This window comes from Falco peregrinus, chromosome 4 (genome assembly GCF_023634155.1).
Source record: "Falco peregrinus isolate bFalPer1 chromosome 4, bFalPer1.pri, whole genome shotgun sequence".
NCBI lineage: Eukaryota > Metazoa > Chordata > Aves > Falconiformes > Falconidae > Falco > Falco peregrinus.
Genome location: NC_073724.1, coordinates 95,167,257 through 95,191,728, shown reverse-complemented (window position 1 = coordinate 95,191,728; position 24,472 = coordinate 95,167,257). Strand labels below are relative to the sequence as shown.

General features: G+C 45.6%; 1 protein-coding gene across 2 annotated transcripts in view; it reads right to left on the bottom strand.

The window, feature by feature from the left end:
- Positions 1-24,231, bottom strand: part of SMAD9 (SMAD family member 9) — a 43,303-nt gene extending 19,072 nt beyond the window's left edge. Inside the window, exons 1-3 of one of the 2 annotated variants that reach the window (XM_055802087.1) lie at positions 24,022-24,231; positions 9,624-10,254; positions 2,731-2,988 (exon numbers count right to left, since the gene is read on the bottom strand). In XM_055802087.1, coding sequence (XP_055658062.1) covers positions 2,731-2,988; positions 9,624-10,035 — 670 coding nt within the window. In that variant the 5' untranslated portion in view covers positions 10,036-10,254; positions 24,022-24,231. The remainder of the gene's footprint in view (positions 1-2,730; positions 2,989-9,623; positions 10,255-24,021) is intronic. The other variant, XM_055802086.1, reaches the window with a different exon arrangement.
- Positions 24,232-24,472: the final 241 nt, after the last annotated feature.

Genomic DNA, 24,472 nt, shown 5'->3' with positions numbered 1-24,472 from the left:
GGGCTAGAAAGCAAGCACAAATCTGAACCTGCCCTTCCTTCAGTCTCCAGATTAAGAGCATTACATGGCCAGGGAGGATGGTAAGGAAGGGCTGTCATGTTGGACATGCTGCACTTGAAAGAGGGAGGGACAGTCACAACAGTGCCTCAGACCCAGACCAGTGCCTAGTCAGGCTCCCTGTTAACACCCATTGTAACCCTAAGAAAGTAGCACAGTTTGATCATTCAGCACCAGACTTCTCTCACAAATTTAAAACTTGAAGAGGATGATTTAAGAGTAGAAGCTAATTTTAACTGATCCTCTGGGAGAAAGTTCTTTTTCTTCACAGGCTGTTGAAAAAAAGCCTATGGGGAGCCTTTAGACTGTAAAGTCAGACTTGGCAACACTCCCTCCAGATTTGTCCCTTTTACCTCTGTCCTAACAAGGGAAGGCTGGCCCTCTTCTGGTTTGTTCAGTCTCCCATCAAAGGGCAATGGATGTGAAGAAAAAATAAGGAGAAAAAGTATCAATTCACAACCTGCCCAGCTCCTGTTTGTTTCATTTATGGCACAGTAAGCTAGAAAATAGTGGAGATTCTCAAGAAAGACAGGAGGCTTTAGAAAGCCAAAGCAAAAGGGGATTTATTTTCATATTGGAAAATGTCAACATTCACTGCATAAGCACTAAAAGCATGTAGTTTTATTCATTTGAACAGAAACTCAGTGGGCTTACGTGTAAACGACAGCCATATACAAGCTTGCGGGACTAAGGGTCTCTTTAAGAAGACCATGGTTTAACTTGGTTCCAGGCTGAAATTCCCACTTGTGTTTGGGGTCTGTTGGCTGGCCCTCAAAACAGAGCAACCTCATCCACAGTGGGTAAATGTGGACTGTCTCATAAGACAACCATTGATTCTTCCAAGTAAGTACTGCACAAAAATGTTATTCTGCTTAAGCATTGTTCAGGATTTAGGAATTTCATACACTGTATGATATTTCTAACATATGCATGACACAACTCTCCCACAGAAAATGCAATTAGCTAGAACAGTAAAACAAAACTGAGAAAGAGTGGGAGAGAATACAACTCACAGAAAGGAGTATAATGTGGTTATCCAGGTATTTTCGATGTGTACACCTAAGCTAGTCACCATAAACTCTCCTTATACTCACTAAAGAAAAATAGGCACCTGTGGACACAGTGCGTCTCAGCTACTTTAGACATATAACTTAAGATGCAATGAATCTTGTTCTAGGAGTGTCTGTTTTCCTCCACTGATTACAGACAGAGATGTAGAAATTTGCATTGTTGACATCTATATTTGGTCACACCAATCCCACTCAAGGTTCTTGATGTAACTCCACTTTGCTTTAGATAGTCTTCCATCCCTGATTATTACACAGGCAAATTATGTTTATCAGCATGCCATGTGCTGCGATATACCGAAGCTCAGGTTGAGCCACTTCCAATTTTAAGTAGCTTTGCGAGGTCCCAAGTTCAGTTAAATGCACGAGTCAGAATCATTACATAGTTGGAATGGGCCTGATTTACCTGTCAGGACCAGCTCCACTGAATCTAGCTTGGTTACACAGAGGTGAAAGAAAAAGATGGGGGAAGACAAACAAGTCCTACTACTTGCTGAAATGTTTCTATGTTGCTAAATACGATTTAATCTGAAGTATAGATCTAGAGAAGAAATGAATGAAGGGCCATTCAATGAATGGAGAGGGAACAAAAACATTACACTGTGTTGAAACTGACCAGCTTAAAAGGAGGTTCAAATACTACAAATACCTTGAGTAAATAAACATCTTTCTTGCACTTAAAATCAAAATAGACATATCGTTAAGGACATGAATTTAAATGCTTCGTAGTCGAGACATTAAAACATAAAAGCTACAAAATTCCAACCTGAATTCATCTTTGCAAAAAAGCTGAGATCATTGAAACTATTTAAGAGTTACAATAAAGTGCAGAAGTGAACTTGAACCATGTTTTGATATTAAAGCTAGCTCTCAGCTGTGTTGCTTGACATCTTTTTGGTATATTTAAGAGCAAAAGCATTAGTTAAATTGTCAGGTAATTAAAGCAGTACTTTGTAAGGAGTTCACAATGCAAACAATCTAAGTGACATAACCCTGATGCGGATCTGATAAAACATGTTCCAAAGACATATAAATTTGCCTGGTGGCTTCAACCAGGCCAGATTGTTAAACACCTTAATTTCCTGAAGTTTATATAATCAGTAGGATCACCATTCACTAAAAAAATACTTCTGTGTACCAATTTCTCCATTTTATCCTGTCTCTCTTGATGGAGTTTCTAAATGTCCCTACTCTGACCATTGCTATTAGAGGTGCCTAACTTAGGTGTTGCAGGTGCTCTTTTCTGTGGCTTGTATCAGAACCTTGGATGGGCAGCTTCAGGTAGAAGGTGGCCTGGCACACCTGCTCCTCTCCTTAACTTTCCCCTTGGATTTTCATCCAGTAATCATGATTCCTTTAGGAGTGGCACTTCAAGGCACTTCTAGGAGTGGGATGACTACAACTTTTAGTCCCTTGAGCATCCATCAGAAGAACTGGGAGACAATACTATGAGACAGTTGCAAGAAATCACGTTCCAAATCAATTCTGTCCAACAGCTCAATCTGTAGCTACAGCCTGTGGGGAGCACACAAAATTGGCACCTGGCCCCAAGCCCTGGAAAGAACCTTGACTGCCTCAGTCAGGATATCTGAAAGTTCATTCTTACCCGTGAGCTGATAGGGACTTCCTGGTCCAGAAGAACTTCCTGGTGAATTGGGGTAGCTGATGCTGTTAGGTGACTGGGAGAACATGTGGCTGGGTGATGATGGGAAAGGGGTGCATGGAGGATGCTGGAAAGAATCAGGATAGGTGGCATTGTGCGGCATCAGCGGCTCACTGTGCAGAGAAGTGTTTCGAAACTTGGCAAGGAGGCTGAGGTGAGGGTTAAATTCACTGTGTCTTGGAACGAGTACAGGAGGTAGGACTGAAAATAAAAACAAGAACAGAAAAAAATGGTTAAAACTGCACTCTTGAAAGTGTATCTCTTTATAAGTTAAAAAGAGGTATATTCCATTCTCCCCAAGTATTGCTGTCTATATATAAGTCATGGAAGGGCAACAAACGTCCATAAACAAGAAGCAAGAGCTGATTCTTGAGCCTTTTCTCTCCAGATTTACAGCCAGTTGCAGCAATTCCATATGCAAAAGATGGACTCATTCCTGACTTGAGCAAGGTACCATAAAATCCACAGGTACGGCATGCGCACATGGCCCTCACAGAAATGCAAGTGGCACATTTCTCCCTCTCAAAAGTACCTTTTCCTTCCTTCCTGAAAGACTGAACATCAGGAGTTTGCTACATACTGTCACCAGGATTTGCCAAAACCACAGCCAAGTTTATTAAAAATTAATAGTGCTCTGCAATACACTGCATATTTTACTACCAGTGTTTTACTGATGGACAAAAGGAAGCACAGACCTGAAGCCAGACACCGGATTTAAAAGGTTTTCAGGTACCTGAAAATGCTGCCAGCCAGACAGTGGGATCTTTAAAAGGAAATGTAAATGGCAATTCACATATTGCAGTAATATTAATTTAGCCCTTGCAATATAGTTAGAAAAGATCTAGCATGAGGAGGCAAATGTCAATGGTTGGTAGTTAAGACATGAAAAATGCGGGTTAGAAAACTGAAATCCAAACTCATCCATGTAAAAATTGGTCTAATAGAAGATGTCTCCTGTCTTCACGACCTCTCTTCACTTGCATCTCATACTGTCAGTGCTGTTAACAGCATTCCTGCATTGAGAAACAAACCTAAAGTTGACCCAAATTATTTTGGAATTTGACGTATCAGGAGGGAGAGCAGAACTGGAGTCAAAACACTTTAGGAAACCCGATTAGTGAGTTACTTATGAAGATGCAGCCCTAGGCTAGAACACAGAGAGGCTTGCTGGATAGTTCTGCATTTGGGAGTTCAACTTCAGTCTTTAACTGGGTACCCCGTAGTCCCTGGGGAGAGAACAGAGCCTACAGTGGGCAATCCATGTACCCCAAGATTTCCTGATCAGTTATTAGCTCACATAGTGCCTAATGATCTTGGTTAAGGCCTTAAACACAGGTAGGGAGAATGAATCCCCATTTACTGTCGTGCAGATCTAAAAGCCACCAGAGAAGATAAGGAAGCAATTTGAGTTATTGTGACAAAGATGGATTGTCCCAACACTAGGAACAATTCAGCAGGCTTGTATTGATCGACTTAGTGTCCAGAGTTTCTCTGGCCTAAAACCCAGCAGCATGTCATCTTTCAGTCTATCCTTACTAGCTTACGGAAACAAATAGCAATTTGTGCTCTTGGTTATAAATGCTGACAGGAATGCATAGTTTAAACGTGTTTTAGCATATTGTTTGGGCCCAAAAGCTCTGTCTAGGTAAGGTCAATTCTTTTTAGGTAGGTTAGCTAACACCTTCTAATTACGGTGAACTCTCATTTATCCAGCATAATGATAAGAGTGGAATAATTGCTATAAAGCAAATAATGTACAGATAACGCAAAGCACATGCATGAGTAGAGGCTGTAGGAACACCCTCCTTGGAGCGCACCCTCAGCGCACGTTGATGGCTCAGAGAGCTGGGGCAGTTTAAGCAGGAGGAGGAGGACCAGTACCTGGTACCAACAGCAGCTTTACAGCTTCTTGCTTGATGTAGCACTATGCTGGCAGCTGGAGCAGGCTTAAACCACACTCCCGCTCACCCACTGGCATATACCATCTGGGAATTTGCTGGTCACCATGAACTAGAGAACTAAGCCCTAAAAACCTACAAAAGATTGGACTGATGACAGGGGGGTCACTGCAGAAGTTATCTTCCTACCTGCCTGGAAACACAGGCACTGGGATACCTGTTAAGAGACTATACGTAGACCCTTCTCTGGCCAAATGCATTTCTAATTAGCTTGTGGCTGGCACAAGAATGCTGCTCTAGAAGCTGCTTTCTTTCTTTCTGCCTTTGATATGCTCCTACCTGTGGGATGAAGCCAGCCTCTCAAGTCCTTTGGGAGAGAAAAGTAGTTCTGCATCTTTACCACTTCCTTAGCTTTTTGGATTTTCTAGACTGTCCAGGTAGGACTCATACAGGCAATACAGGTATTCACATCTGAGATGCCTTGCCCAGTCCCACATCCCCCCCCTCCCCCGGATCTCTTCATAGCCACAGGAGAGAAACAGACCTTTACTGCTCTCTCTATATATGTTAATCAGCTCTATACCAGGACAAGATCAGCACCACCACTGCAGATGTGGTTTTGGTGAGGTGGCTCCCTCCCATCCCATGCTCCCGTGAGCAATTCCAGGCTGTGAGCTGCTGTTGCTTCTGGAGTTTTCCTCTGCTGCTCCAAGAAACTGGTATGATGCTTGCCAGGTCTGCCGCTGCTCAGCCAGCTCTGACCCGCAGCCTTAGAAAGTAGGGAACCGGTGATCCTTTCGCACCCAGCAGAGGTGCTGAGCCAAGGACAGCAGTGCTACAGCTATGCCGTGCAGTGCTGGGAGGCTGGCACCTCGCTGCAGGTACTGCCACTAAAGAAGTGACTTTCTTCAGCCTTGTGAGAACTGAACACAACTCCTTCTCTAAATGAAGGCCAAGAATCTGGATGTGTGAACAGCATTTGCCAGAAAAAGCCTTTGACTCGCCCTGAGTGAGTCAGCAAAAGGAATTTTCAAGCCTTGAACTCCTTCCCAGCTCTGACCAGGGTACTCTTAATTTCTGCTCTGCTGTACAGTTTTTGCCACCTCATTCAATCACATGACTGTGGCTGCCTAGAGGGCTAAAGCCTCTGTGGTGGTGAAAAATTCAGAGATTGTCTTGTTTGTGGCTCAAAACTCCCCAGAGGGCCTTGTTCTCCTTGTTCTTTTGGTTACAGATGTCACTCTCCAGGGCTCAACCACTCCGAAGGAAGTGTGACCAGAGGCACAAAACTGAGTGACTGATTGCATTGGGACCTGTCTGTCCTCCTAATTTACCTGCATTGCTCCACTCAGTGAGGTCCTTTTATTCTACCTGTTATTCTCCACCGAGAGCCAGGGGTGGATCCTTCCTTCTATGTATGCCCAAGTGTTGACGATCTTTGTACAACTGAAGACAAATACAGTCATGTCCTGAGTCCTGCCACTGCTTCTCATGCACTAGGTTTTCTCCTGTTCCCTTTGGCTGCAACAGCTCTTGCTGGAAACCTGGTTGTGCCCAGAGCCTGTGACTAGCCTGTGCTAGCCAGGTGCTAGCAAGAAACCTATCTGCCTCCACAGTTTAATTCTAGGTACAACACCCACATAGTGATTTGTCACACATCAGCCCACCTTTGCAAAGTTTACTACCTTTGAAGAGCTACCCTCCAGTGAGATCCATTTGTTCCCTATGCTCATGACCATTCATAAACACCAAATACATGGCCAACAGTGAGATCATCAGGTGGTCTTCCAGCTGGGAGGCTACCACATCTTAGTTCCACTTGGGCTTAACAACAGCGATAAGCTAGTCTAAGTCAAAAGTTCATACAGGCTCCTGCTGTCTACAGCAATGGTGCATGCTAGAATTTGCTATATCTACACAAGTGTTCTCATAAAATAGGGCACATGTTTAGGCAGCTTCTATATTTTTCTGAAAAGCAGCTTTTCCTGACAACAAACCAGACTTCTGACCAGCTCTTCAAGGCAAAACAGTGAAGGGAGAAGCAGAGTTTAACCCCCATACCTATCTCCTTTAAGCTAGGTGGTCTAGCTCCTCTTCTGCAGTGGGATGTTGCACAAACAGAGGAAATACTTGCTGCTTTTTTTCTAAATGGCACCTGCTGCTCAGCAGACCTGAGAAGAGATCTGCTGAGGACACTGGTAGCAGCAAGAAAAGCTACACATAATCTGTGAAGTATTGGTCAGCATAGACTAGGATGTGGTTGGGCAGCCTGAGGACACAGCAGAAGCAATGAAACCTCTTGAATCTCAGACCAGAGTTTAAAGCTGCTCTCTAGTAACAGAGGTATAGGGATCTGCTAGGCCATTAAAAAAGGGGTGAGGCCCTCCCACCTTTGACACAACTCATTCACTCTGAATAAAAGTTAAGGATCTGGTCACAGAGTAAGTTGACTTAGCAAGAGACTGCAGTGATGGGAAGTGAGCCCCAAAAGGATGGACACTTGTATGAAAAGAATACTGGCTTGTGGGTTATAAAAAAATGTATTGCTGACTAATTTCATGGGTGGACTCTTTAGCTCCAGAGGTTGAGACTCAGAGAATCTCACAAAAGCCTAAGATCACCAACAGCCAAGATGGAGAAGGTTTCCTGTAGTTAAGAGAGAACTGTTTAAACAGATTGGCACCTAGATCAATTGCTCCCAGCCTTTTCTGTGGTGATCTCACTGCTACCACTTTCTCCTGGTGCTCTTTTCTTCTCTTGCCTCACCACCACCTCCTTGCAGCTTTCTAACTGCCTCTGGCCTGGGGCTGCATTACTGGCACTCGCAGGGGTGTAACTTACCTCTCCTGCTGCTGCCACAGCACACCTGAGTAGGTCATACTCCTTGCTGCACCTCATCTTTACCAGGGAGGTGACTCACTTGTGAGCTTCAGCTTCTAAGCTGTGCCGGTAAAAAGAGCAGTGAGCACAACAGCCCAAGAACAACTCACAGGTCCTGTGGAGAACTGGCACGGCACAGCTTGCATCCTGGCAGCTGCGCCCTCTTTCACCTACAAAACACGGTGGTCACATCCAAAGTGCCCAAAAGTCCCTCCTGGAGGCTAACCCCTGCACCCTGAGGACTGCTAGCCCATGTCAGCCTGCACGGGTCACAGCTGTGCCTGGCAGCACGCTGCCAATTCCACCGTACTCAGACCTGCACCCTGGCCCTGCCTCACTGACCAGTGGAGACGCAGCCGCTCTGCTGTACAGACAAGCGACAGAGGCATGTTCACAGCTGAAACCTTCTGAGTTTCAGGGTCAGAACGACAGGCTTTGGCAGCCGTTTAGCAGCTGCTGGATTATCCCAGTGCTAGCATTTGTCAGCTGGCACTGAACAGATCCGAGGACTGGGGCTGAAAACAGCACTGCGCAGTGCTGTCAGCGACAGCGCGGAGGAGACTCCATTAAATACACTGGAGTTACATGAGAAGAAACGAGAAGACACTAAAGACTGCAGCCTTCAAAGAGAAAGATACACAAAATGGGATATTTTATGAGCATCTTTTCTTGGTTTCTTGAAGAGTTTATTTTAGCAAGGCAGGAGATCAGCTCTTTCCACTGAAAACTGCTGACAACAAACACCACTCACCGCAGCTGTAAAATTTTAGTTGTGACAATGTTTACAGCAGTTCAAATACAACTTCAAAATGACCGCTTCACTGCAGTGGAAGGACTATCAGGAAAGCAGCCCCTGTTGTTTAACAAATGTTAACAAACGTCTTTCCCTTATTTCATCTGTGTGAAAAGAAACATCCCACAGTTCACTTATCTGATCCTAATGTCACCTCAGAGTAAAGTTCATGCCAGACAAAGAGTAATCACAGAATAATAAGTATACACTTACCAACCATATCCATTAGTAAATTAAATTACTGTGATTTTTGGCAGCAAGGGAGAGCTAGGTTAGACATTAGAAATCATTTTGAACTGTAAGGATAGCAAAGCAATAGATTCACTTGCCTGGGGAGGTTGTGGAGCCTCTATCACATGGGATTTTTAGAGCTCATTAGAAAAAGATCTGTCAGGAGTGTACCTGGCAATTTGTTTTGATTTGGGAGTAGGGGCAGAGGAGAACAGGATGACTGTTCAAGATCTCTGCCAGCCCTGCTTTCTAAGATCTCTATAGAAGTCAATACTGAACACTATAATTTTTTTAACAGCTGTTTCATTGACACGAAGCCCAATTAAATGACCCTTCAATGAGGTCGTAAGTTTTCAGTGCTGACGAGGTCCAGCCTAAAGAGGATCATCAGTGGGAAAAATCAAAGTTTTATGGGAACTTGGGGGTTTTATATCACATAACCTATCTATTTAGGTAAGTAAATCCCACTGAAGGCAGGCCACCAGGCATTTTAGAAAGAATCAGCTGACCTGGTTTCATATCCACAGCAAAATAAGCCATCTTGCTGCAACTCTAATCTTTGAAAAGAGAGCTTTTTTCCCTGTGGATTAACGAGTCAATTGCTGGTTTTCAGACAATGAGACATAAATCTAGCCAGGGTGGTAAGTCAAGGATGGTGCCTAGTCTTCAAGCAAATGTGCAGCACTTTGTGGGGCGTGGGGAGGGGTGGTTCGGAGGGCAGCCAGCACCCAGGTCCCCGGAAGGGAAGGTCGCTTTCAGCACCCTGGACAGGATCCGGGCACCCTCGGGGGTCCGATGGGACCCAGACCCTGCGCAGACCCCATGGGGTGAAGTGCTCCTCACTCCCTTCTCACTTCTTGCCGCTGGAGCTGTGATGCCACTGGGCAGGGAAAGACCCCGGAGTCCTTCCGTCAAATGCAGCCTGTCTTTTCAACATTTCAGAGCACAACTTGGTAGGATTCACCAAGACTAGACCTGACAGTGCGAGAGCTAATAACAGAGAGATGCGAATCAATTGTAGATTATATAATTACCTGGGGTTTCCACCCGCCGGTAATGGTAGGGGTTAATGCATACTTCTTTCTGTTTTGAACCAAATGGGAACTCACAACATTCCAGTGGTTTCAACTCATGGTGAGACTGTAAATCAGGCCAGCGCCACACTCTGCAGTATATGACGTGGGGAAGCCCCTTGCGGTGCGACACCTGCAATCGCCCATCCAAGGAGCGTGGGATCGTGACACATTTACTCGGCTGACCTGGGCAGCTCAGAGCCCTTTCCAGTTCTTCCATGGCACCTTTTTTCTTCTTTAACTTCTTCACCAAGGAATCAACAGCTTTTTCTGCCCACTTTTCCTCTTCATCTCCTTGTTTCCAGCCCAGCAGCCTTTTCACTGCAGGGCTGGTGAAGGAGAACAAGGAACTGATAGGGGTGCTGGAGTGCATAAGAAGCAGAGATTACACACAAGTGTCAACGGAAGCACGAATTGCTCTCCTGCCTTGCAAGGCTTGCACCGAGTTGCCACAATATTGAGATGGATGCTTCCTTCAAGGATAGGTTCTTCCACACATACGCTCTTGTAGTCTTAGGCACTGGTTACAAGTAGGCCAGCAGGGTGGGTGGGTCTCAGAACTTTCCAAACATCAAGAAACTGTTGATGAAGCCTGGAATAACAACACAATACATAGTTAGGCTTCACACACTACTTTCATTGTTCCCTCAATAAAATCTTTTGAAAGAGAAATTATTCAAAATGTGTATTTAATTTTCAATGGTTTTCTGTTTGTTTTTTGCTGTTTATTTTGGGTTCCAGCCTCTCCTCCCCACTACCCTCCACACTCATTTTACTCGGAAAGCATTAAGTGTCCAGACACTTCAATTTGTGTTTTGAGTTTAATGCACTAGGCAAATTGTTGCAGGGTTGGGGTTATATTTACTACATAAGAAAATGTACCTTTTTTTTTTTTTTATGCTGGTAGCTGTTGGTACAGCTCAAGCATCTTCTAAAAAATTATATCTGCAATATCAAATTTTATGGAAGTAATGAGCAGAATATTTTTTTCTGATTTCAACTCTCTTTGCCCTTCCAATCCCATTCTACTGTCAAGAGTTGTACAATATTAACTGCAAAATTTATTTAAAATTCAGCTCCTCCCAGATTTCATTTAGTGCCTTTGAAAGATCTATCACTCTGCTCTAAGCTTATTTACATTTTCTCACATGCAAGAGAAAAACCTTGTTTGCCTAGCCAGTCTGTTTTGCTCTCTCCGACAATTCACAGTTTTTTGGATGAAAACCACAGACTTTTGGACACGGTTTGTGCTGGATGGATCCTGAGTTAATTCTGCTAGGAGTTGCTACATCTGACAATGTGCAACAGAAAGAGCTTAGTTCTTGAGGGGTTTTCTTTATTTTTTCTTTATTTTATTTATTTTTATTTTTTTTCATGCAGCTGGAGCCAGTCTAATTTTAGCTGAAAATACATACTTCCACTGACTGGAACTCTGAAAAAAAAATCCTTGTATGTCAAGCTATTTACTGCTTTAAATATACTTCATGGACCCCCCCCTGTGCATACCAAGTCCTAAGGTCTGAACTACACAGAGGGCACTTAAAGCAGGGGGCAAGGGCAGCTTCCAAATGGATGCCTCCAGAGAAGCAGCCCCATGACTGCCCTACTCCACCCTTGAGGGAGGACTTGGGTCCTTCTTGACCCCACCAGTAAAGGCCTGGGCATAGCTGTCAGCACTGCTCATATGCAGCCACTGAGGAGACAGAGAGATGCTGCCTGTTGTTGGGAGCAGCAGAGCTTACAAACCATACTATTCTGCAGTTTGCTAAAAGACACAGCTTTTGTAAGAGTTCAAAGGGCACCTGGGGACACTGAGTGCAGGCACAGGTCCAACATACTGAGACAGGATGCCAATCCCAAAGACTTGTTCCTTGGCATAGTCTGATACCCTCAGCACCACACACCTCTGGAGCATGCTGCAGGGTAAACACACGTGGCCCAGGGTATCAGAGTCCCTTAGACAACACGCAGTGTTTGCTGAGGATCAATTAATGCCTAGAGCTGTTTTCCTCCTAGCCCTTCTGTTTTGTTCTCTTGCCCATTCTGCTGCACCACTGTGTTACCCTTTAAGATGCCCAGCACCCTGAGAAATGCAGATACATGTAAACATAAGGAGCTTTTTCTCTTCCTCCATGAGAGCAACAATGATGAGGGCAGGGGCTCAAATTCCCGAAAGCCTTCCACAGAGCTAGGGAGATGGAAGCACTTGGCCCCACAGCCCAAAAGCAACTCTTTGGCATGTCACAAGCCCCAGCAGCATCTGCTATTCCCCCAAGAGATTCATATTCCAAGCACCAGTGAACAGGGGCAAGAAAATATGAGCAGAGGGACTACAAAACTCGGAAGGAAGAGCAGGCATACCTTGCTTCAGGCACCCAACACAGCATCGAACTCTGGCTTATGCAATTTCTACATTATCAATCTATGTGCATGTCCAGTTGTCCTCAGCTGTCGAGGGAGGCTCTTGACAGAACAGGCAGAAATTCCCTCACTCGTGACATTTTCAGCAATCAATGATCGATTCCACAGAACCACCCAAACTTGTCCCACCACACAAAAAGAAACTTCAGATTCCATTTTTTTTACCCCACTCTGTATTATTAAAAATCCAATAACCTGGGGCATTTAACTGGATAATTACTAATGCCTCTTAGTCAAAACTGCAGTCTATTCCAAATGCTTAGAGGGTACATGTGAGAATGACATAAGTTCAGAAGGATTTATCACAGGAAAAAACCCTCGAGCTGCTTGTAAAACATAATGGGGATAAAATTTAGACAGGCAGTCTTCAGCCTTTGTGGGAGCAGGCTCAGCCTACAGAGCCCAGCGCCAGCCCCATCTAGGAATCCCGTGCAGTAGAGGTGTCTGTCCCTCGCTGCTCTGGTGAGAACCTGTGGAGGATCCACCACGGCACCGCTGTCATGGATTGGAGCACCAAAACCCATCCTCACACGAGAAAATGAAACAATGCCAGCATCTCTGTGGATCAGCCCTGAAAGCAGCAAGAGGAAGCAAGGAGAGCCTGGGATGAAAGCTTACAGGACCAGTAGTGGTGTAAAAGTCTCTGCTCCAGGCTGAGAGGGAAAATGGCTCACGCTTCTTATCTGAGGGGGTCTCCTGGGCATTAGCGTGTGTAAACAACTGCTCCTGATAAGTTAATGCAACTTTACAATCATCAGATATGAAAACATACATGTTCACGTAAAAGTATTGTCCCAAGATTTTCTTTTCCATTTTGACCAAGGTTTTAAATAAACACATTAATCTCGTTCAGTCAAATTAAATAACTCAACAGTGACATCAGTATGAGTCTGAGCACTATTGTTGCTAGTGGGAGAGTCGCCAAGACTATGTGTATAAAAGCAAGAGCAGTGCTTTGCAGACCATGTGATGTAGTCTCAGATAAGTACATTGCACAACTTCCTACCACGCTCCCCCCAGTTTCTTCTACAATCTTTTTTTCCCCAAATTCAACTGACATACCAAATATAAATGGCATTAAATAAACTAAACAGTTTTCAAATAGTATTATTATCAGAACATCCTAGTTTAATGTTATTAAATTACACAATACTGCATACTATTCAGCAGACCAAGCCTTGTGTTGCTAGGCTTAGATACTCCATTATGAAATACCTAGGCAGCCCTCTGCTCCAGGGCTGTAATGACAGAGATGACAATTCACTATTTAATTTTAACAGTCTTTGAGGACAGCAGTTGCTTAAGCTGTATGCCTTTTGTAACATGCAACTTGCCTACCCAACTGGAAACTTCCAACATTGAAACGTTTCAAAACGATGTTTGATGTATTTTCTGTGCTGAAGATCCATCATCTTTCTCGACGCTCATCACTTTAGAGTGGCAGGGTGGGGAGGAAAGTGTTACAGTTTTGATCCATATTCCCACCACACGTATCAAGCCCTGGGCTGTACCATGATGGAAGTTCTGGTCTGGTCACCTCTGTCTTCCTCAGTGACAGTGTGATGTGCTGTCATGAGTATGAGTCAGGCATCATTCGGGGTACATCCCTAATACCATTCCCTCCTCTGGGACGACAAGGAAGACTTTGGCTATCTGTCAGGTAAGTGACTGGTCAACATCAAACACGGTCAATCTTCCATGCTCTGAATCTTTATTCCATCGCCCAATTTAGCCTAAGGTCTGAAGCCTGCTGTAGGGAAGATGCAGAAGACATATGGCACGTGAGCATGGAACCACCCTTTCATTCCTGTGGTCTGCAGGAGAAGATGGGACTGGAAATGCTTCAGCCCAGTTCACTAGCCACATGCTCTTAAACAAAGGGTGCCTACCTTAGCTTGGCTACACTAGTGCTGGGGAACATTTCTGGGCATGGGAACTTGATCATCTATAGCATAAATTATTACCACAGTATCTGGAATGGCTTTGGTTTGTGCCAGTAGCACTCTCCCAAAAAACTCCTGAGCGTAGTTCAAGAGTTAGCAGGGACCCAGGGTCACTCCTAATGAGAAGTCTGCATACAGCCACCCTGTTTGGGAGGGTGAGACTGCCATTGCATGGAAGTAAGCCTCTCCATCCCAGTTGGCCTCAAGGCCAAGAACAGTGCTAGGCACCTCTGGTTGTACCAGCCCTTGCTACATTTCACTCTAAGCTTTAAGCAGAAGTCAAAAAGGAAAACTGCATGGATGCTCATGAAAACAGATTAAAACACAACCATGTAAAAGCACAGCCTCCCTCAAAAGTGTATCTGTGCACATGTGGGTAAGCACAGGCGTGCAGGGATGTACATATGCATCTGGTCTCAGAATAAAGCTCCAAGATGCTGCCTCCACTCGGAGCACCTGCCTCAGGTGTGGCCACCAGCCTCCAAAAGGACCGATACCAACATCCCCGGTGCCACTGCCACAGCCAAGCAGAGCCACAGAGGGAGACTTCTCAGAGGGTCGTCTAGACATAAGCTGTGCAGTTCTTGGAGATGCACGCGGCTGGAAAATGGAGTAGTGAAACAATTATAGCTGGAAGTCTGTTGCTTGGTGACTAAATCACAACAGGATTGGAAGGAAGAAAATTATTTTGGTCAAACAACGTAAAGAGGAATGCTATGAGCATGCACTTGGTTAGTTATTTTTACCTAGACTGATGTGGTTACTTCTGCCTACTGTGAAAGAGAGAAGAATGTAAATTTTCTCAGTGTAATCAAGTCTTGATTTGGTTTCAAACATGCCCAGCTGGCAGCAGCCAGCGTGCACCCAGGGCTGGCAAAGAACCTCCCAGGTCCCATCATCACTGCCACTTGCTATGGGGATCTTCTACACCTTTAGCAGGAAAAAGGGTTTTAAAATAAACAAACAAAAGTGTGTTTACAAATACACGGGCATCAAAGGAGCAAGGCACCAAGGTTTTGCAGGCACAGCAGATCAGAGGTGGGCAGGAGACGTTTCACACATGCTCACTGTGGAAGAGCAGCCTAGAAGTGCATGCACACCTCAGCTGCACAGCTATCACTGCTGCCGCTCCAGTAACCAGCTCACGGCTGGGCAACGGTGGCCATATGTTACTCCTGATGCATGTAAACCACCTGAAAAGACTCATGTTCCCCTTGTGGCACCCATGACATCATCTGGGATCCCCTGGGGCTCCTTGTTGTGCTTGGGACCTGCCAGACAAGGGTGCTGTTACAAACCTATCTGAAACCACTGTCTTTCGAACCCAACAAAATACAGTGAATGAATTATTCATTACAATGTTACCGAGTTCTTCCACAACCACAGAACCTGACACCCAGGGTTTTAATTAAATGCAATGTAAAGAAGGTTGGTGTTGTGTTGTTTTTTTTTTTTTAATTAAGAAACTAAATTTCTTCCTGGTTTGACCCCGGACTGCTCCAGTTGAAAACTGCTGCAATGATAGGAGGTAAAGGGCTTGAGACTCAAATTTATCCATGTTTCACACAGCCCTGGCAACATCTCATTGTTTATTCCTATAAGCTTAAATGAATAATGCAAACTTCTGACACTCATTTTCTTGGGTTTTTCTTTTCAAGTTTGTTCTGAAAGCCCTTCTACATTGAACTTTATGTGAAGCCATCAATATCAAAGATGAAATCTCACAGCACTTCATGCCTCTCTAGCCACACATCCACACTGTGGACTGAACTCGCTGCATCCTGGATAAAATAAGGATAAAATGTGATGCCAGTGGCTAAAAATCTATGACATCCAAATAATTTCTCTGAGCTTGTGGAATCATTCAAATACTACCTCATCTACTCACCATTGTTCAGCTTCTCTTGACAGGAATAACACATTCTCATTTGATATAAAGAAGATACAAAGAAGATTCAAATATATAAGTTGCACACCTTAACACAGCCACATAAATTTCCATAGGCCAAACACTTGCAGATGTGTTTAAGAAGTGTAAATTCCATCACAAAAACAAATTAAGTACCCAGCTTGCTTTTGGTATGCCCACGATGCTTGACTGGGAAGGGATGTACCAATTGCTGTGGTGGGACAGCTCTGGGTGAGCACATCCACAGATGCTTCAACAAAGCTTCGTTAGTGTGACTTAAGGTGGGGAGAATAGAAGGGCATGGAGGTGGTAACAGTACGGCAATGTGCAAAAGGCTGTTGCAAGCAGGATAGGGGCAATCTGTCCTTCACATCCACTTGAAGAAAAAGGGAGAATGTATGGATTGCACAGCCACATGTTGAGATAGTTACTGCTGCTGGAGGTCTGTGAGTTCAGATTACACAGCTTTCTTGCTTCAGGAAGAACTGTGCTGGCCTTACGGAGGAAGAAAGGACAGGAAAACCCTTTGTGATGAGCCCTTCTGACCCTACGTCCCCTACTGTGACCAAGCAAAAGAGCCCCTCTCTTCAGGTGTGCCACCAGGCTAACATGGCTGCACTGGCTTTGGCCTCTGGGCTACCTCCATCCTGCTGCTCAGGGTAAATCCAGACCAGAAGGCTGGACACTCGTCGATTTTTACCTTTGAAAATCTCTCACAATATTTGAAGGCACCCCACAAAATTACCATGACCAAAGTCTGTGCAAAAATATGAAACCAGACCAATTTATCACCATGATCTCTCTTTCACTGCACTTCCTTCCTCCATATTAATTTTTAAAGGAAACCAGTGACTGTGATGTTTACACAGAGTGGACCGCACTGCGTTCCCCAGCTGGGCCACACCGAAGTTTCGAGATGCAGTCCCACAGGGACACATCCTCTTCTCTGCCCCACGCCCTGCTCCCTGTGGGCAGAAGGAAGACCCAGTCCCTGCCGTATCCCTTCCTGTGGCTGCCTCTCTCAGGCTCAGACTGGGAGCTTTGAGGAAAACCCCCTCTCTCTGCTGCCTTCCTCCCGCAGAGCCAGAGGCTAAGGAGCACACATGCTATGGGGGAGCTCTGAGGAAATATTTGTGGGAGATAGCAGGAGGCAGTGCGACATGATGGGGAGGTGCATCAACCTGCCCTGGGGAGCCAAAATGTCTTCTCATGGCTCTGGTTATCCCCATTTTATAGACAGTCAGTCCTGCATTCCTCACATACCCACCATTCCCAGAGAAACTGTAGCAAAGCCATCGGTGTTTCTAAAAATGGAATGGTTGGAAATACGCAAAAAATAGAATTCCTGCTTTTAAAATAAACGCTGACTCGTCTCTAATACAAAGCATGCAGCCAAGTGCCTCCAGAACAAACACTTCACAAAGGAAGAAGGGGACTAGAAAAGAATTTCAGCTTCGTTGCTGACCCAAAGTTTGTATCTACACTAATCAGATCCTGTAATCCTCATTTATCATTCACTGGCATTCTTGGAGCCGTTCCCAAATACCCATCTTCGGAACAGGATTTGCTTAGAGGTAGACATTAAGAATGTTGTGAATAAGGATACAACTAAAGAACAGTTACTTCACCAAGGATGTGGTGCTCAAGTCTGATGGGAACCTATCCTGAAAGTTTAGCGTTTTAAGTTGTAGGAAAGGAATGCACTTCTGGAGCTCTGGTTGCACATTGCCAGTGCACACAGGGGGAAAAGGATAAAGCAAATGTTCTTCTTGTGTTGTGCAGTAGTGCATCCCATCTACCCAAGAGGAGACCTGAGGACCAGCTGGGTGAGGTTCAGCACAGTGCAGAATACCTTCATTCCCTGGGGGAATACACAGAACTGACAGGCAGGCTGGCTCCCACTAGCAGTTCTGCCAGATCTGATCCTCACAACAGAAACAGGTGCCTGGTTCTCCCCCTGCAAGGACTACATCTCACACCTTTGAGATCTGCTGCCTAGTTGTGCTGGGTATCTGATGCCACAAGGTCAGAGATAACCTGTGACACCAGGAGTTATCTGGGGAATTTGTTGCCTCTAAACATCCCATGTTGCCAGGGCATCTCCAGCCATGCTGCTAGCGGTAGCCTGGCACAGAGGCTCCCTGCCTGACACCCAAGGTCCCTGACAGAGAGAGCGTGAGACATCTGGGAGCTCTGCCTGAAGGGGTTATTCACTTGGTTGCAGTTACAGACACCTTTTGCAGAAGATGTAGCATCACCCAGTTCAGCAAGTGAAATACGGATCGTATAGATCATCAATGAAATACTCAAAAGGAAGAAATTCTGTAAGTGCTTCCTCTCTGACTGACAGCAGGCCTGGAGAGGGAGCAGCACTACTGCTGGCCACCTCTTCTTCCTCCCAGGTGAGAACGTCTGGCCAAGCGCATACAGGGGGGATACATTTCACACACAAAAGGCTTTCCATATACATCATGTTAGCAGCTTTCCATGGAATCACATTAGCATTTCATTGTGTTCAAACCATATCACATTCAAATCTGTTTTTCCTAAAAGGCTTTCATTGTGCATCACTGTGGGAAATTGCTAATGCAATAAGATTGACATATAGGTTCTCCTGCATGAACATCCGCAGTAATCTGTGCTAATTGAGCCCTCAGTGGCTTGTGAAACCCTGAAGGGGGGAGGATGGGTGGAGCATCCACAGGGTCTACATCTCAGAGAACTGCAAAAAATCAGACTGGAGGACAGGTAAGCACTATTATTAAGTGTGTTTTATCCATGTAAAGATCTGATTCAGTGGCAGGGATTGCCTTGGACAAGAGGCCAATGCTTCCAAGCAATAGCACTGAGGCATTTTCCATGAAAAATATCTGGATATGCTTGGACTCTCATTAAAAGTTATTTCACAACAACAGGACTAAGAACAAAAGGAGCAAGAACTTGTGTATATAGTTCCCTCCTGTGGGGGGAAAGGAGGAGACATCTGGCCATCCCCAGTGACTTCAGCTGAAGATGTGGGTGCTTGGCTTCTCTATAAACCAAATCACTTACTTATGAAATTAAACAGGCTTCATATGCCTACATTTGAGCCTGTGAGTATAAAAAGAGGGCTGGATTCCCTTTAGCATGTAAGATGACATGCCATGCTAACAACTAGCTTCAGAAAACACTGAGCAAAAGGCAGAAATAGGGTCCTGAGACTTTAAAAGAAACATCTCCCTCTCCTGCAATCCCACCCCAGGACTCTGAGAATGCCCCATGTCTCCAGGGCTGTTTCTCCCTTTCCTCTCTCCTCCTAGCATTCAGCTCTGCCCCACGCAGCCCCTCCAGCCCAAGAGTCCCAAGCAGGTCACCACCAAGAAGCCTCAGTCCCAGCACCAGTCCTGCAGGGCATGTGGCAGGGCAGGTGGGAGCCGTGGGCTGCTGCCTTGCACAGGAATGAATGTCAGTTTTTTCTCTACTCCAGATGTCCCTCTGGAGGCCTCATGCCCTGCGTGAAGTAATTCAAGATCTGTTGATGAGAGATAAATTAGCTACCTCATATGTGCTGCAGGGTAAGAAACTGCACGTTGGCAGCCGGGCCGGTGTAATTTGACAGAGACAAGTAGGTTTGAATAGACCAGGCCAGCAAGCAACCATAAGGGAATCTTGAAAAGCCACATGAACTGTTTGTGCCTCCGGTCAGTTCCGTGCCTGTTGGGGAACATGTGGGATTGCACCCTGCCACAGGTCTCTGGGTAAATGGTTTTCCCTCAGGTGCCTTGATTTCTGCATCTGTCATACAGGTACCCAGACAAGGACAGCTTTATTAATCACTGTGATCTCTCCTGATAAGGAACACTGCACAGGAATGTTTAAAAGACCAAAAAAAAAAAAAAAAAAATAAAAGGACTTTTTGTTAAGGAAGGGCATGGCAAGAAAGCACACCCCAAAAAAGAATAAGTATTGTTGAAATGTATTGACCTCAGCAGCAGGGTTATTTGTGCTATAAAGGATTTTTCATTACCAGAGCTTTGCTATTAGCAGACACCACTTTCTGGAACGGGTACCATCACCGCCAGCTCCCTGCCTGCTGCTCTTCACAGCATGGCTGCACGACCGAGTACACCACCAGACCGAACAAACACAAAATAACTGTTATCAAGAAATGGCCAATCTGGCTCCTATTGTAGCCAGGTAATGAGGGTAAAAGAAAGCCTGAAGCAGAACAAACTGTAATGACCCAAGGGTCTGTTAATTTTCTTTCCTCCTCATTTCTCTCTTTCAGTGGATGGCGAGTCTGAGGCCAATAGTTCTGGGGAACTCTGGAAGTGGGGAATGTTTTCAAAGCCTAAACAAAGACCAGGTGTATAGAGAGACTCCAGAACTGGAGTCTGCATGGAGACGTTTCAGAAAGAAAAGCAAAAGACGCAGGATTTTGGCAGGGGTCATGCTGACTGGGAACAGAACGTAGGTGGGAGAAAAGAGCTTGTTGGGAAACGGAAGGTTGCAGTATCAAGCTGGAAGGTTGCCACAATGTGGAATAATGCTTTGGCAGCTGCAAACAAAAAGGAAGGAGGAATGTAAGAAGTAACATGAAGAAAAAGTGTCAGGAGATATCTTGGAGTACCAAGACCTGTGAGGAAACAGAAGAGGCAAAGATGATGCTAAGTCTGGCAGAGGGGAGGATGGTGATGCTACTGACAAAGAAAAAGAGTAGGAAGGAAACAAGTTCTAGAGAGAAGGATGTGGGAAAGATAAGGCATTTCTCCTCCCAGTCAGAAATCCACGTTGATCTTAATGCTGTCTCAGAAAAACAGAGATCAATTACCAGATTTTTGTCTTCTGCTCTGTGTTTTTATGTAGGGGTGACAGCATAAACTGGGAAATCGACTCCACTCCACGTCCACCTCCATCGTGTCCTTGCTGTGCCCTTGTCCAGAGGGGCTGAAGCTCAAAGCAAACTGCTCAACCTTACATCTAAGATGTTGCAACAGCTCTTGCAGAAACCAGCAAGTGGTCCTGAAGACCAATCTGTCTAAAAATCACAGGTATCTGTGCAAAACTTGAGCAGATAATGTTTCACCTGCTTCGATTTAATACATGCATACATGTATTAGTCAGGATCTCAGCCTGGGCTCTGATCCCGCAGTCTATTAGATACACTCATCTGCAAAAGCACAGCGAGGTTTTCAGTTGCTATAATAAAAACACAGGGCCCTAGACTCTTTTAATTCACCTCTTCATCTGTAAAATTCCCACAGTATTAACCATTCAAACATTACAGACAAAGTATAAGATGGGAAATAATTTGGGATATTTTTAAAAATTAATTTTATTATATTGTATTCAGAGTCTAATGCTTCCTTACAACAAATAATCTCTAAGATAGGAATAGGACAGCAATGATTCTCTCAAATTGTCATTGTTATAACCCTTTTTGTTGTTGACGTACAATAGCACTAATGATTCTTTATACCTGCCTGCAGCAGGAAACCAGGAGATCTACCAGAACAACCTTTCCTATGTATGTTTTTGCTGTGCTGTTCAGTTCAAAAATTTATGATTTTTTTTTTCTTTCTTCCCCCATCCCTGTAATTTGTATTTGTAAGGGGTATATTGCACAGCAAATGGAACCTCCGTACACTTTCCCTATATTTTTGGAGCAGACAAATTACCCAGAGCGTAAGTATTTTTTCCCTTCTGGCTCCCCTTATTCTGTTAAATTTCTTTGAAATGGGGTGCTAGTACTGCTGATGCTGGAATTACTGTTAGCCAGTATCAGCACTGGTGATAAACTCTAGCTAGTGTTTTGGTTAGAGGTCACTCGTAATTAGCAGTCATTGTCCTTCGAATTTAACAATGGAAAAATAAAACTTTATAGAGACAGATTAGCCTGGCCATCAAAATTACAGCACTTTAGCATTCAGGGAAGAGGATTACATGACACACTATCTCCCGCGTTGATAACAGCAGATAGCTAAGGATTCAAATGCGAAATGCAGAAAGTCTGTAAAAGAATAAAAGGAGAGAAAGGAGGATTAACTGTCCAGATGTTATATGATACATTATACCAACACTTCCACACTCCTGTTTTAGTGAGTTAGGCCTCGTCTTGTACCCACCGGAGACAATATGGGGCACTGCTACCATTTTCTGTGAAAGCAGCTTCCAAACCTGAGGTGCTACTGAGTTCCTCTACACAGGTCCCCACCTTCTGCAGATATTTGGCACGTGTGTGCATGCCTCAGCCTCAGGCAAGTGTGTTAATAAAATATTAATACTCAACTTCTTCACAAAGTTGTGCGGTTGACAGCTCTGCGTGCATTTGTTTCAGTTGCTGTGCGTAAATAAAAGCTTCTATGTCCAACTCGTATCTATTTACAAATCCTGATTATCATAAGGATTCATGATTAAATACACTTGACCATTATTCCAGTCATTTTTGCAGAATTACTGTTTATCAGCTTACGTGCGAGTTAACGAAGTGAAGAAGAAAATGTTTTTAATACCATCACAAAGGACAGACAAGAATGGGAAGTAATGCCAAACTCAGTAAATACAACACAAGATATCCTTCTTGATACAACTCACTTCAAATGTATTTTTGGGCATGTTTATTTTAGCTACTATGTCAAATTAACTCCATATTAAAATAAAAAAAAAAAGAAAAAAAAACCAAAAGAAAAAACAATCCAACCACAAACATCCCCAGCCTCTGCTTTAAAATCTAACAGGAAGCAAACATGAACCAGCCAGACACTGGTACTTATCAAATCTGAAAGAAGGGAGTTGTCTGGCTGGATTAAAACAGATGAGGTTTGTTTGAGTGATGACATTTGTCCTACCATTGCTGAGGGGAAGAATTTTGCAGTGCTTTCTTCAGCTTATACTCCTGAAGACGAGAAGGTTACTCCCACCGCACAAATACATGCGGGTATAAAGATGTACATTTCCACACACGGGAGATACAAGTCCTGAAACTTGTGACATCTGCAGTGTCCTTCCCAAACCACGGCAAACTTCAATACGTTCCCGAGCCGTGCACATCATTTCCCACTTCAGCCAAGGGAGAGCTCACTCACTTAAAAGTTGACCATTCTGGGCTCAAAAAATTTTTCAACCAATTTATAAAACGCAAGTAATTAACAGCACGCGCGTGCGTCCACATGCATGTGTCATTTATTTTTACTCCCACCAATGCCTCTTTTAAAGCAAACCTGCCTTTGAATGAAATAAATCAAATAAATTTACCCGTAAAATCAAAGCAGGAAAACACAAAGTTACAGCACAATATCCAAATTGTTACAAATGAGCCGAACTTTGAATTCCCTCCACTTAGAGCTGCCCAGGCGTGGAGATAAAATTACAATAATTCATAATTTGCCATATCGAGGGCTATTGGTTTTGGAAATGTTGGCTGCTTGCTAACATCTAACGTTTTAACTTCGGAGCCAAAAAAAGGAGAGCCCCCGTTTGTAGCTGGAATACAAACCTAAATCCCAGCAATTCTGCTCCGTTTGGCTTGGGAGCGTGTCCAGGAGCGGGATTTCTTGAACAGAAAATAACCTCTGAAAGGAAAAGCATTTCCAAACGTGTCATGTGGGGGTTTGGGTTTGTTTTTGTATTTTTTTGCGGTGTTTTCTTTTTTTTTTTTCTCTCCTACTCGAACGAGGAAAGAAATCCTAACAGCGGGAAGACTTGTCAGCGTTTCGCCATCCATAAAATTGTTTTTTCCCCCCCGCTCCTCCTTTCGCTTGCAGTCCTGGCGTCGGCTTGTCTCATCTCGCTGCTGCCCCAGCCCCAGCCCCAGCCCCCCCGCACACCGCCCCGGCGCAGCGGGGCCGCCGGCCGCGGGGACACCGGCCCAGGGCGCCGCCGCGGCTGCCCCGCCGGGCGCACGGGGGGATGCTGCGGCCCGCCGCTGCCCCGGGACACGGCACGGCACGGCACGGCACGGCACGGCACGGCGAAGGATGCGGAGCAGCGCCGGCGGGAAGTTTGGGGCGACGGGACTGTCCCCGTCCCCACGGTCCCCGCCGCCGTCGTATCCCGTACCCCCCCGCCTCGCCCTTCCCGGGACGCGGCCGGGAGCCCCGGCTCTTACCTGCCACCGGGCGCGGGCTGGGGTCTCGGCGCGCCGCGGGCGGGAGCGGGGCTGCAGCTGCGCGGCGGCGGCGGGGCCAGGGCGCAGCGGCAGCGGCAGCAGCAGCCCCGGCCGGCGTCAGTCAGGCGGGAGCCGCCAGGCTGTATTAGTGCGCCGGGCTGGACCGCGGCCAGCAGCGCCGCCGCCGCTGGCCCGCCCCTGCCCCCCCGCCCGCCCCGCGCTCGCACACACGCACACACGCAGGCGGGCAGGGCGCTCACCTCCGGCGCCCCCCGCCCTGCAGCCCCGCCAGCGCGGGGGCGCGGCACCCCCTCCGCAGCGGGCACCCCTCCGCAGCGGGCACCCCTCCGCAGCGGGCACCCCTCCGCAGCGGGCACCCCTCCGCAGCGGGCACCCCCTCCGCAGCGGGCACCCCGCGGCACGGACACGCACCCACACACAGAACCCACCC